General features: G+C 34.3%; 1 protein-coding gene and 1 pseudogene across 1 annotated transcript; one reads left to right on the top strand and one right to left on the bottom strand.

Moving 5' to 3' along the window:
- The first annotated feature begins 1,811 nt into the window (after positions 1-1,811).
- Positions 1,812-3,425, top strand: LOC114175111 (uncharacterized; annotated as a pseudogene).
- Positions 3,426-11,705: 8,280 nt separating this feature from the next.
- LOC114175110 (CBL-interacting serine/threonine-protein kinase 23-like) lies at positions 11,706-14,779 on the bottom strand. The gene is made up of 15 exons (XM_085670276.1): positions 14,576-14,779; positions 14,417-14,473; positions 14,242-14,313; positions 14,042-14,149; positions 13,833-13,913; positions 13,699-13,752; positions 13,463-13,588; positions 13,236-13,325; positions 13,063-13,134; positions 12,819-12,932; positions 12,372-12,488; positions 12,199-12,255; positions 12,046-12,120; positions 11,830-11,905; positions 11,706-11,731 (listed from the first exon to the last, which is right to left on the bottom strand). The coding sequence occupies exons 1-15, from the start codon at positions 14,777-14,779 to the stop codon at positions 11,706-11,708; spliced, it is 1,329 nt and encodes a 442-aa protein (XP_085526402.1).
- Between the last annotated feature and the right edge of the window lie 678 nt (positions 14,780-15,457).

Below are 15,457 nucleotides of genomic sequence, written 5' to 3'. Positions count from 1 at the left end.
AAACCAAAGTCTTTGTTCTTTTGTACTTCCCCACCAAGAGTGGATTTTTGTTCAAGGTTTTTCTATTTTTTCTATTTTATATATTTAGTCAATTTAATAAAATAATATATAATAAAATTAATTATATTTAATTAATAATTTTTTATGACATAATAATATTTAATAATTATAAGTAATATATATTTCATGATTTATAAAAAAAATATAAAAGATTAAAACTATTATAAATTAAGTTTCATATATCATAATATTGTAGATTTATGAGCAATATTACAACATATATACAATACAATTAACAATAATAATTTATAAACATTTAAAATTATATCAATGTAAAATCAATAAAAATATTTAAAGTTTAAAACTTATAATTAATAATTATTAATATTTAATTTAAATTTTTAATATTATTAAAAGTGTTATAAAAAGAATTTCAAATTCTGACCTTGCTACAGTGTTATATGGGCTAAAAATCATCTGGAATCTTTTGATTTATATTTTGTAAACTAGAACAAAGAATTAAACGTTTAAAATAAATAGATAATTAATTATTTTAAAAAGAATAAAAAAATTTATTGTGATATTACTTTTGGGTTATTCAGTAATAAAGTAAATAACATTGTAAATTGAATTAAATTAAAAATAAAACAAGTAATAATGAATTTTGGTTTTATAATTAAGTATAGAATAAACATTATTATTGTTATTAATTTTATTTTTTTCTTCTTGTTCACAATTTGATTATTTTTAATTAGGTATTTGCATGGTAATAAATACATTGTTTTTGATAAATTATATAAATAAAAATTATAATATATATATATATATATATATATATATATATATATATATATATATATATATCACAATAATAACTAATTATGACAAAAGATTTAAAAGAATACTAAGTGTTTTATGATTGGTAAGAATTCAAGTAATTATGAAATAACTTATATTGTACTAACAAAGAATTAAATTATTAACTATCAATGTAGTTAAGAAATTAAAATCTAAAATGTAAATATATATATATATATATATATATATTTATAATTACTAAACATAATTAGTTTGAAATATTTATTTAACATATAATTTATTTGATAAAATATGTTTAAAGAATTAACATAATAAAATTTATATTAAGTGGGAGATTTAAACATTTATATAATTGAAAATTGATTTAAATATTTATAAATGTCAGTTAAATGTGGATCTTCTTTTGTTGTGTTAGTCAAAAGGGTACTATCTCCTCAACCATAGATCATTTCACTGTGTTTTTCTATGCAAACTTAATTATAGTTTAACTAGATAATTTAATCTTATTCCATATTCTTCTCATTGCATGCAAGCACGTAAATTTAACTTTTGATCATTTGTGCATGTCGGAATTAGTTTTGTTTTTTTCTTAATCGTATATGATTTTTTGGTCTATGATAAACTTTCCATCTCTCATTTGTCTAATGATGTTCATTCAGTTATTACTAACTGCCAGCACCTCTCCTTTTAGGCTTTCTCGCCTTCCTGGTTTTGGAGTGTATATATATTTACGCTCTCTCCCTCTATCAGCATATACATACTTTTCATTCCCGCTTCTGTTTTTCCCTTTTACATCTTCTTGTAATCTCTTTCATTAATATAACAATACAAAGTTTCTTTTCTGTTTCTCTAATACAAACTCTGTTATGGTATCATTAGCCAGCAGATCCTTTTAAACCTTTTTTTTCTTGATCCTTTCTTGTTTTTCCTTCTTGCCTCTCCTCATGGCTGACGCATCCCAAGATCAATAAGCCCAATCACCACACAGTTACATGTATCTGCACCCCAATGAGAATCCCGCCACTGCCTTAGTTTCTCATGTTCTTGATGTTTCCAATTACCATTCTTGGAGTCGCAGTATGCTCACTGCACTCAACGCCAAAGACAAGATAGAGTTTATTCTTGGAACCGCTATTCAGCCTAACAAAACTGATTCTTCTTTTGCATCTTGGTACCGTTGTAATAGCATGGTTGTGTCATGGCTCGTCCATTCAATTTCTCCTTTCATTCGATAGAGTATTCTATGGATGGACCTCGCCTCTGCCATTTGGTCTGATCTGCACAATCGTTTTTCCCAAAGCGATCGTTCCTGAATCTCGGATCTCCAAATGCAAGTCAATACTCTTCATCAAGGGGATCTTTGTGTTTTTGATTATTTCACCAAACTCAGAATTTTGTGGGATGAATTAGAAAGTTTCCGACCTGACCCTATATGCACCTGCAAATCCAAGTGTTCTTGCCCTCTTTCTTCCATCTTGAATCAAAGAAAGCTTGAAGATCAATCGATGCAGTTCCTCTACGGTCTTAACGATCAATTCACCAACATCAAGTCTCACATGCTTCTTTTGGATCCAATGCCCGCTGTCACCAAATTTTTTTCTTCCGTTCTACAACAAGAACGCCAACTTGCTGCTGCTCATCCTTCTCTTAGCAATCATGACACCTTTGCACCATCTTCGGGCAACTCCAATTCTTCTTCCACTCACGTTCTTGCTGCTTCATCTACTCCAGCCTACACCTTTTGTCACAAATCTGGACACACAGAAGACGTTTATTATCGCAAGCATGGATTTCCTAGTCAAGACAAAAAAAATAGTAAACCTCAATCAATATGTAAACTATGCACCTTTTGCAACAAATCTGGTCACACTATTGAAGTTTGCTTCAAGAAGCATGGTTACCCTCCTGGATACATGTTTCCCAATGGTCGTCAGCCTCACATCAACAACGTCTCCACCCAAGACGATGCCCCAACTGCGATAGATCAATCTGATAAAGATCATATTCGTTTAACACCACAACAGTACCATATTTTAGCAGACCTATTCAAGAATGCTTCCAACACCAATATTGTTGTTCACGCTAACCAAATTGGTGCTGCTACCTCTACCCAATCTAATACTGGTAATATTCCTTCAAAACCTCACCCTCTCCATTCCAGTCACACTTGGATTGTTGATTCTGGCGCCACATATCACATTTGTGTTTCCCTGCACTATTTCTCTTCTTTCAAAGGAATCACACCTGTTATTATTAGTCTTCCAAATGGTAGTTCGGTCCATGCTCATTACAGTGGCACTGTTACTTTCTCTGAAAAATTTCAACTTTATAATGTCTTATATGTTCCTTCCTTTTGTTTTAATCTCATATCTGTTTCCAAACTACTTTCTTCTTTTCATCATACCCTCACATTTACCTCTTCTGGCTGTGATATACATGATCTAACAACCAACGAGAGGATTGGTTCAGTTAACCTTCACGACGGCCTATATCTTCTTCGCTCACAAGATTTTCTCCATAATTCCTCTTTCTGTTCTGCCACCATTCCCTCTTCTTGGCATTCTCGCTTAGGCCATCCATCCAATGACAGATTGACTTTATATTAGGACTGACAAAAACTATGTGTGTGATGCTTGCCACAAGGCTAAACATAAGAAACTCCCCTTTCCCCTTAGTTCTTCTCGTAGCTCTCATGCTTTTGAACTTATTCACATGGATATATGGGGTCCTTGCACTATTTCTATGAATGGTTTCAAATATTTTTTGACTATCGTGGATGATTACTCTCGTTATACATGGGTCATATTATTGCCTGATAAAACATCTGTCCGCAAGCATATCATTGACTTTGTCACTAAAATTGAAACACACTTCCACACTGTCATTAAAAATATCCGCATTGATAATGGCCCTGAATTCTTAATGCATGATTTCTACTCTACAAAAGGCATCACTCACCAAACCACATGCACCTATACACCTGAACAAAATGGCATTGTTGAACGCAAACACCAACACATCCTCAATACTACTCGTGCTCTCCTTTTTCATGCTCATCTACCTTCCCTTTTTTGGTGCTTTGCTGTTAAGCATGTTGTTTTTCTTATTAATTGCTTACCCACCCCTCTATTAAACAATGATTCCCCTTATGAACACTTGTATGGTTTCTTATGTGATCTTTCTCACTTACGCGTTTTTGGTTGCCTTTGCTTTGCTCACACCCCTGCTGTACATCGGACAAAGTTTGACTCACGAGCTGTCTCAGGCGTATTCCTCGGCTTTAAGCCTCACACCAAAGGGTACTTATTTCTTAACCTTCACAATCACAAAATTGATGTAACACGTCATGTTTTCTTTTATGAATCACACTTTCCCTATCAACACATTTCTTCATCTTCTTCTCTTTCTTTACCTGTTCCCACCAATTACTCCAATGACTATCACCCTTTTGATACTATTGTTGTCACCAACATTCCCGCACCTATTTCTACAATATCTGACGCCACCGCTACTGCTGAACTTCCTGATCCTTCTGCCCAATCCACTACCGAGGTAATTGATGTGTCCCCCACTTATACTGATGATGCTACATCTCTCCACGATAATGTTGACTTTGATAATATATCTCCTACACCGCTTCGCCGCTCCACACGCCCCAGAAAGGTCCCATCTTACCTTCATGATTTTCAAACTAATACCCTCACCCGATATCCTATTTCTAACTATGTTAATTATGCCAAACTGTCCCCCTCTTTTCAACATGTTGTTTTCTCAATCAATTCTGTTCCCGAACCTCGCACTTATGCCCAAGCCTGTAAGGACCCTCGTTGGCTCAAAGCCATGGCTGATGAACTCGAAGCTTTGCAAACCAACAACACTTGGACCATTACCACCCTTCCCCCAGGCAAATCTGTTATTGGATGTCGTTGGGTCTATAAAGTTAAGCATAAATCTGATGGGTCAATTGAACGTTTCAAAGCCAGACTAGTGGCTAAGGGATTCAATCAACTTGAAGGACTCAACTTCACGGATACATTCGCTCCTGTCGCCAAACTCACTACACTTCGTTTTCTTCTTGCCTTCGCCACCTCTCAGAATTGACTTCTTAAACAGCTCGATGTGAACAATGCTTTTCTCCACGACGATCTCCATGAAGAAGTTTTTATGAAACTCCCCCTGGCTTTCCATCCTCTCAACCTAATCACGTCTGCAAACTTCAACGCTCTCTTTACGGCCTCAAACAAGCTGACCGACAATGGTATGCTAAACTCTTTCAGTTCTTAACTTCACATAACTATGTTTGTTCCTCTGCTGATCATTCTCTCTTTATTAATTATACTAATCCTTCCATTACCATTCTCCTTGTGTACGTCGATGATATTCTTCTCACGGGAAACAATGCTGCCGAGATTAATCCCATTGCGGACCTTCTACATGCTGCCTTTCGTATCAAAAACTTAGGCGACCTCACATATTTTCTTGGTTTTGAAGTTGCCCGCAATAGCACTGGACTTCATCTCAGCTAGCGCAAATACACCTTAGATCTTCTTCACGACACTGACATGCTGGATTCCTCCCCTGCCACTACTCCTATGGCTCAAACATCCCGTCTCCAACACACTGGCCAACTTCTTGATCCAGACGAGGCTTCATCGTACAGACGGCTCATAGGTCGTCTCATATACCTTACAAACACGCGACCTGACATTTCCCTCTCTGTCAATAATTTAAGCCAATTCGTTGCTGCTCCAACTCTTTTTCACAAGCAAGTCGCCTTTCGTGTCCTTCGATATCTCAAAAACTCCCCTGGAAATGGTCTATTTTTCTCGATCAACACACCCATTGAACTCAAGGCCTATAGTGACTCTGATTGGGCAACCTGCCCAGACACACACAAATCTATTACCGGATTCTCCATTTACCTTGGTCAATCGCTTATTTCTTGGAAATCAAAAAAAGGGCAAACCATATCACGAAGCTCCTCTGAAGTTGAATACCGTGCTTTAGCCTCCACAACTTGCGAAATTCAGTGGCTCATATATCTTCTTCAAGACCTTCATGCCTCGTTTTCCTTACCTGCTTTGTTATACTGTGATAACCAATCAGCCATTCAAATAGCCTCCAACCAGGCCTACCATGAACGCACAAAACATATAGAAATAGATTGTCACCTCATCCGTGAAAAAGTAGCCAGTGGTATAATCAAACTCATCCCCATTCCTTCCGCTCAACAAGCAGCAGACATTTTTACCAACTGTTACCCTTGCCCTCCTTCACCCAACACTTCTCCAAGCTGGGAATCCAGAATATCTATTCCCAGCTTGAGGGGGGTTGATAAACTCTCCATCTCTCCTTTGCCTGATGTTGTTCATTCAGTTATTATTAACTGCCAGCACCTCTCCTTTTAGGCTTTCTCGCCTTCTTGGTTTTGGAGTGTATATATATTTACGCTCTCTCCCTCTATCAGCATATACATACTTTTCATTCCCGCTTCTGTTTTTCCCTTTTACATCTTCTAGTAATCTCTTTCATTAATATAGCAATACAAAGTTTCTTTTCTATTTCTCTAGTACAAACTCTGTTAGTCTAACCAAATCTTAGTATCTGATTCCAATTACTTGTTTATTGTATTTAGATTCTAGAACTTTGGAGATGATATAAAATAGTTAATTAGAAAACAATTATGTTGGATGATGTTGCTTATGAGTTACAATATTTGTAAATAAGGTTGCAACAATTTTGACTTCCACAATGGTGACTTGTTGGGGTAAGTCCTCTAAAATAAATTATTTCTTTATTGGAATGGATGGGGTTAGTGTTGGTGAAAGAATTTGCATTAGGTGGATTTAGAAGTTGTTATAATTTATTGCATAAATCTACAAATTAGCATATAACTCAATGATAATATAAAAAAGGAAATTGAAACTAAGAAGTAATCATTTGTGATAAATGAATATATGCTAATATCTAAGTTGCATCATACATAACTAGACGATCATATGTGAACTTAAGTTGGTGTTAATACAATTTCAATGTTAGTGTGATGAGGAAGACTCAAAGTATAACCTTCTCTTTCATTCAAATTAATGAAAGTGCAATTGTATGCCTTTCTAAACATATTACTAGAAGAACATTAGAAATGGACACTGTATTTGGCCATTTTTAAAAAAATAGCAGTGAAATAAGAATTCAAATAATTCTTAGTATTTGTTATACAAAATTGTTCCATTTGAATTTGAATATTGACTTAGTTGACAAACATGTGATTTTCTTTGTATAAGGTAGAAGATGAGTTTGATGTAATGGTTTCAATTTAGCAAGTGGTTCAATCTGTATATGAATTAAATGGTAGAGTGACATTAAAACATAACATGTGGGTTGTTAAAGCAATTATGGAGACTATCTAAATTGTAATGGATGCAATGAATTTAAGTTTATATTAAACAAACCCAGTGGATTAAAACTTATAATAAACAAGGTAGTGTTAAGAAAAATATTGATGATGTGGTGACATTTTTAAAATTTGGTATCAATTGTTGAAGGGTGTATATAAAAGAAAAGCAAATTATGATTATAGTATAATTGTTTATGATAAAATAGGACTATTTATACCGTTATTGCTTTACTTGATGCGTTAAAAATTGGTTTGGAAGTTGTGATTATGAAAATATCACACTTTTAACATTAAAGAGTTTGTAAATTAATATAAGAATTCATGTCACCAATGGTAGTAGTTAAGTCAAATATGTCATGAGTATTTGTGAAACAAACTGTCAATTTTATCAGTTGTATTCTTTTCTGTAGTATGCTACTATATAAGCACCTCATTTTCTTGAATATACGTATATATCCCTTTCTCGTGTGCCCTCCCTATGTTCTTTTAGTTGACAATGGTATTAGGAGCACGATTCTGATAGAACCTGTGAAGAGTTGCATGGGTGAGTACTTGTCATCCGTAAAGTTTTCTTGAACAGTGTTCTAGAGAGAGAAGAGTGATTCTTTGAGGAGAAAATTGGTTTTCTTGCTCAATCAAGAAAATCCATAAAAGAATCTCAAGTAGAGTGGTATTGTCAAGTGAATCTACGAAAAAATGGCTAGAATGAGGAGTATTATACAGGGGGATTTGCCAGTATTTGACGACAAGATGTTTGATGAATGGAAGATCAAGATGTTTGTAGTCTTTGGATTTCAAGATGTTGCAAAAATCATCCAAGACAGTGTAGGTCAGCTAATAAGCAGCAAGGCATCTGAGGAAGAAAAGAAGCACTTCAAGCAACAACAGAAGTTAGACAACAATGCACGATTCTTATCATATCAATGTATAAGCTCCAACATCTTTAACAAGATTTAAAAGGAAACTACTACCAGAGAAGTGTGGGAGATCTTGATAAAGACTTACGGGGATGGAGAGAAACACAAAAAAGTAAAGTTGCAAGCACTAAGAAAGAGGTATGGGGAAAGGCAGCTCTGACGGCCTCTTATGTTCTTAATTGATCACCTATGAAGAGGCTTAGAAGGATTACACCAGAAGAAGCTTGGAGTGGGGTAAAACTCAATGTTGCACCTTTGAGAGTCTTCAGGTTTCTATGCTTTAAGAACATACCTGACTAGCAAAGGAGCAAGTTGGATGATAAGGGGAAATTGGTTTCCACTCAACAAGAGGTTACAAGATGTTGGATCCTGAAACAAGCTAAGTGCATATCAACAAAGATGAGGTGGTTGATGAAACCTCTGCCTATATCTCATAACAAGATCACAATAATAAGATTTCTTAGTCCACAATCGTGATAGAGGAAGAGAGTACCAATGTGGTCCTTGTTGACCAAGACGTTCATGTGAGGAGGTCATCAAGAACAATCTAGAAACCATCACATTTATGTGATTATGAGGTGATGCATGATGTTGATATAACAGTCAATGGTAACTTGGTACATTTTGCCTTAATTGTAGAGTTTGAACATGTGAGCTTTGATAAGGCTGCAACATATAACAGTTGGTGGAAAGCTATGAAGGAAGAGATAACATCAATTGAAAGGAATTAGACTTGGGAATTGGTTGATCTTCTATCTGGGAAGAAACCTATTGATTTGACATGGGTTTATAAGGTGAAAATGAATCCAAAAGGGGATATAATGAGATATAAAGTCAAACTGGTTGTGAAGGTTTTCTGCAGAAATGAGGGGTTGATTATGGGGAAGCTTTCTCACCAGTAGCAAGGATAGAGACGGTGTGAGTCGTGGTGTCACTAGTTGTGTTCTTCAAGCAACCTATGCACTAGTTGAATGTCAAAGTATCATTTCTGAATGATTTTCTGAGGAAGATGTATACTTGAGACAACCAGTAGGCTTTGTCGTGAAAGGATAGGAGGAGAAAGTCTATAAGCTGAAGAAAGCCTTATATGGTTTGAAACAAGCTCCTATAGCTTGGAACCAAAGGATATATCAGTTCCTTAGACTCATTAGGATCAAAAGGTGCAATTCAGAACATGGAATAAATAAGAAGTCTACTTGGTGATTCTGAAGCAAACAAGGTGATTGTGTGCTTATATGTCATGATCTGTTGGTGACTGGAGGCAACAACGAAGAAATCACTCAATTCAAGCTTCAAATGCTAAATGAGTTTTAAATGAGTGATCTAGGCGACTTCAACTATTTCCTTGGTATTGAGTTTACTAAGACAAAGCATGGTATTGTAATGCATCAAACCAAGTACACACTAGACCTACTGAAACGATTTTGAATGGAGTAGAGTAATCCTGTAATTACACCTGCAGAGGCCAAACTGAAATTGGAACCAACAACTGATGAGGAATCTATTAACGCAACAAATTACAGGGGGATGGTCGGTAGTTTGAGGTACTTGCGGAATTCTAGACTAGAATTGAGTTTTAATATTGTTTTAATAAGTAGATACATGCAAGATCCAAGGGAGTCACACATGTATGTTGTCAAAAGGACTCTAAGGTACCTATAAAGGACAATGAGTTGTGGGATTCTGTTTCCCAACGAAAAATCATATTCAAAATTAGAATTGGTTGAATATTCTGATTCATATTGGTCTGGTGATAAGAGTGGTAGGAAGAGCACTGCAGGATATATCTTCTTTCTTGGAGGAGCTCTAATCTCATGGAACTCAACTAAGGAGCCAATAGTGGTTTTGTTTTCATGTGAAATTGAGTATATTGTAGCTTTAGAAGCCTATTGTCAAGTAGTATGGCTAGAAACAATGCTAAAAGAATTGAAAGTGGAGCTTTAAAGCAAAGCTAGGTTGTTGGTGGATAACAAATCTGCAATTGATTTGGCAAAGCATCCTGCATCGCATGGGAGGAGTAAGCATATTGAGACAAGATTTCATTTCATATGTGATCAAGTATGTAGTGGAAAACTCAATATTAAACACTGCACATCTGAGTTGCAGTTGGCAGACTTGTTTACAAAAGCCTTTAGAACAAAAAGGTTTCGTTGGTTAAGAGATACAATTGGCATAGTTAATGTCAAAGATAATTTGACTTAAGGAGGAATGTTAGTAATTAAGTCAAATATGTCAAGAATATTTTTTGTGTAGCAAATTGTTAGTTTTATCAGTTGTATTCTTTTATGTAGTGTGCTGCTATATAAGCACCTCATTTTCTTGTTTTAAGTGGTTTTATTGAATATACGTCCAATATATCACTTTGTTGTGTGCCCTCCCTATGTTCTTTTAGTTAACAACCAAGAGGTTAATAATGTTAAAATGTTTTTTATTTATAAATTGAAATTTGTTATGAATATGGTATTATATAACTTAGGAAGTCTAATTGTAATTATGATGGGAAAAATATTGAAATAAGAAGTAATAATTTTTTAACACTTAAATAAATATTTTATTGATTAGATAATTCTTAATATGGAATTCAATTAATTTAAAGTAACAAAAATTCAAAAGATCAATTTTACTAAGTTATGTTTAAGGCTTGGTAGACGTTTGTGTATGCAAGAGCAACCTTTTGCAAGTAATATTGTGGATCTTTTTATAATTATCCCTTTATAAACATATTTCATGTGACTATTATGAACTTGAGTATGTTTTTATGTTTTCTAGCGATGCACCATTGGTCGACAACATAAATATTGTGATTATGTTTGGGCCTCACTGAAACAGTTTCGAAACTCTGAAGTAAAATTTTGATAATTTATGTTATTTTAATCTATATAAATAAGCTGATAAAACTTTTATATTTATACATTTGAATAATCATATTAATAATATGATTTATGCTATTTATTGTTTCTAATAAACTTTAGTCATGTTACACAAAGAAATGTTATATGTAATAAAATAAAATATTATTATATTTTGATTTGATAAATATTTGAATTAAGAATATTAAAAAAAATATCGGATATAGATAAAGTAAAAGAGTGCATGAAATTTAATGAGATGTTTATAATTATTTATTGTTGTTTTAGGAGTTTTTTTCTTGTATTGCCTAAGATAGTTCTCACGAAGGTGTTTTTCGCAACAATGTATATAAAAAAATTGTCTAATATATATTAAAATAATCATGAATTCCATAATCACGATTTGAGTAAAAATAAAAGTATTATTTCCCGGTATCAACCAAACCACAATTTATTCATTTTAAAGGATCAAACCCTGATTTGCTTATTATGATTCAAATATACACTTTGTAATCAAAATCACGATTCAAGTAACAGTAAAAAGGAAACAAAAATATTACTTGAAACATCAACATGATTTGTTAGTTACGATTCGACCCAAAAATAGGAAGTTCGCAAGAAAGCTAAATCAAAAAAGTAAGAATCCTTTAACCGTATAAAACGAAAAATATGTCCAGAAGAAGGTAAACATCAGAGTAACGTGAATCAAATTATGTGAGAAATGTATTATCTTGCAGTTGATGTACTTGCACCTGCACATAAACAATAGAGTAACGTGAGAAATGTCTAAAAATGTTTAACTCAATCTATTTTGTACACTTAAATGTGTAGAGAACTACGTAGTTAATACCATCTTCTCTTTCTGAGTTGGCAGATTTCTCTACCCAAATGATATCACGCATCCCAGCAGATAGATCTCTGTAGAACTGCAAACATTAAAAGTTCATTCCGCTAAGTTAGTGAACAAGAAAAATAAATTTTGTTATTGTAAGAAAAATACAAAAGGATGGGACCAAAAATTTTAAAATAAAACATATCCTTGAAAATTGAAGTTTATAGAAATTACCTCATGAAAGTCAAGAGTATTTCCTCCATCCCTTCGAACCTCAACCTTGAAAAAGGAAGGGTTCACCTTAGAGATCTGAAAAACAGAACTTAGAAAAACCATTGAAAAAGTAATAAACTTAAATCTTGAAATCTTGAACTAAAAAACACGTACCTTAGTGACTATTGATAGATGACCTTTGTGTTCATCCTTTTCCCCTTCAATCTTCAACTGAAATGCGTAATAAGAAATATTATCAGAAATAGAAATTAGATAGCAAGTTATTAACGTTAGTGGTTGCAATTATTTAGAAATTGAAATGCACGAGTTAAAGAAAAATTTCTTACCTTGTACTTTCTCTTCTTAACATTAAAACCCATAGAAGCTATAGTACGTTCAATTCCTGAAATTATCTCATTTGCGGAGCATTTGGATACGAAACTTGTTTCCTTTTTACCAAGTACCTAGGTGTCAAAAAACTCAAGTTTTCTTAGAAAATGGACCAAGTAAAAATTCAGAATTATCAAATTAGAGACAAGTTTTGTGTATTCTTAGTTCTTAATTAGTAACACTAATAAACAGAACCTTATCATAATATAGTCAAACCTCAGAACAAAAGCTTGCATAAGAGTTCTTTTTCTTTTTCATGTGAATGACTCGAAAGAAAATCTGATGAATTATTACACGGGGATTGATTAAACTAAATATGTTAAGTATATAATGTTTCTTAATCTAATGACAAGGAATATCAACAGGAAAATTGGATATCTAACTAAATTTAAGGTTTTGTATACCTTGTTCAGAAGATTTCCTACATGATCGAAGCCCAGAGAGACACGCATTTTCTGAAATGCATTCTTGGGAACAGGTTCTACAGGTTCTGCAGGTTCTGCAGGCCCCTGTGAATTCTGTTCATAAAAATAATGTACATTAACATGAAGATAGACACATAAGCTCTGCTGAGTAATACTCAATCAATATTAAAGCTAATTAGAAGGTTTTAGAGTTACTACAGACACTACTGAAACTAACACTTACTTCATCAGAATTCGGGGATTGAGGCCCATTCTTGAACCATTCATCTTCCAATATTTCCTTAATTGCAATCCGCTGTTCCATGCCATAAGAAAGAGGTGATGTAATAACATTTTAATTTCATGAGATAATGGCTCAATCAAATTAACCATGGGTGGAACATGTCAAGTACTTACTGTAGCTGGATTGGGATCAAGGATTCTCTCAATTAGGCTCTTTACACTTGGAGAAAAAAATGAAGGACATGTGATATCAGCCTTAAACATCTGTAAATTTAAAAACAGGCAGAGTTCAATTATTTGAGAAATGATTACATAAATCACCATGTTCATGAATAAAACATAAATGTGGTGTGCTAACAAACAATACAAGAATAGCATCACAAACATTAAGTGAGAGTCACCTCTAGACATAAAGTGGCAATGTCTTTACATTTGAAGGGTAAATATCCAGCCAATAGAACAAAAAGAATAACACCACATGACCAGATGTCAGACTTTGCATCCTCATAGCCGATGTTCATTTTCACCTATATATATACGTATGATAAGAGAGATTATGTATATATAGTGATATTATTACAAAAATATGAGAGTGAGAGAAAGAGATTGAATTTGAAGTTTCAGATACAAAATACACCTCTGGGGCGGTATATTGTGGCTCACCACGTGCTGTGTGAAGCAACCCATCTGGCTAAAAATAACAATAGGGTAAAATCAATTAGCATGTCAACATAAATGTTTTGAAAATTTATTCACCAATAACTGACTCACTCCAACTTGTTGCGACAGCATATTCATGCCAAAGTCCAATATTTTAAGCACTCCATCAGCATCCACCAACAGATTCTCTGGCTGTAATACACAGAATTGATAAAAGATATGTAGAAAATTAATATCAATCAGTTAACTAGCTTTCTCTCTTTCTCTCTTAGAAAAAAACTGAAAGAAACAACATATTATTGTCATAACACCTCACTCACCTTTAAGTTTTTATGGGAAACACCTTTACTGTGACAGTAATCCACAGCATGTATAAGCTGCTGAAAATATGTTCTTGCTTCGGGCTCTGTCATTCTCCCGGAGTTTGTCTGGTTCAGGAAAACAGCACCAAAAAAAGTTACAATCTTTACAGAGGATTCTGATCCCAAATGAGAAGGCGAAAAGAAAAAAAGAGTCTTACAACTTTATCAAACAGTTCCCCACCAGTTACATGTTCCGTTACAATAAAGAAATGTGTTTTGGTATATATCTCCTACACCAAGATAAACGCATGCATGTATATAAGTCACTTGCAATGGGAAATTCGAAGATGAAGAAATAATTAAGTTATGCAACACACGGTTGTTCCATCTAACCTCAATGACATGCACCACATTAGGGTGTCTAACCATTTTCATTATTAACAAGTTTCGCTCCAACTGCAAAACGTTGAGCAGCATGAAATATGAGGTAAGAATGCATGGTATAGAAGAGTGGAACAAGGTAAAGATGAATGAATATGAAAGGAAAAGAACCTTGCGCAGCTCGTTCTTGGGTTGGTTGGCGAGAATCGTGTACTTGCCGAAAACTTTTATGGCCACATTGTCTCCGGTGTCAAGGCAACGTGCAAGCTTCACGGTGGAGAAGTTTCCTTTGCCCAGAGTCTGACCCAGTTCATAATTTCCGATACGGGAATTGGTGTTGCTGCTGGTGCTGGTGCTACCCTCTGAGTGCTCCATATTCTTCTACTTTCTTTTGCTGCTATATATATCAAGACCGTGGCTCTTGTTCTTGCAACCTTCGTTTTTTCTTCCTTTATCGAACCTTGGAAGGAAGAAACAGGCTCAGGCAAATTTGCAGATCAAGAATTATAATAATATTTGGCTCGGGAATCTTCTTGGTGGAAGAAGCAGCATGCGGCGGAAAAGTTCTTGGTTGGAAGAAAGTGGCTTTGGGAAGACTTTGAAGAGGGGAGAAAACCCAGTTTGAAGGCTACCGGAGGTTTGCACACTCTATATATAGTACTGGTTGAAGGAAGTGGTGTTTTACTTTCGTTATCATTATTTTTCTAAACATTGATAGATTTTGTACTTCACAGTCTGCAGACATTTTTTGTGGGTTGGAATCCCTTGATGACTTTCCCACCCAAGTTGCCACTGATATAGGTGAGTTACCTTTGCTTTCAAGAATGACCTTGGGTTTCTTCTGTTGTCATTGGAAAAATAACAAATTGGTTATTTTATTGAATAATATTGATCATGGTTATATTGGTATCAGGAAATTGTGGGCTTGAATCCTGACTGTCCAGTTGAGAATGTCTTTGATTATGAATCTATGAATTCTGGCATAGATCCAGCTTGACTGATATTTTGCATGCTGATGTTACAAGGGAAAAACAAGTAAATATTAGTTCACTT

This window comes from Vigna unguiculata, chromosome 3 (assembly GCF_037176805.1).
Source record: "Vigna unguiculata cultivar grain cowpea cultivar isolate G323 ecotype 2 chromosome 3, ASM3717680v1, whole genome shotgun sequence".
In the NCBI taxonomy this organism is placed as follows: domain Eukaryota; kingdom Viridiplantae; phylum Streptophyta; class Magnoliopsida; order Fabales; family Fabaceae; genus Vigna; species Vigna unguiculata.
The sequence above is the reverse complement of the archived record's forward strand: the minus strand, read 5'-3'. Positions and strand labels throughout refer to the sequence as shown.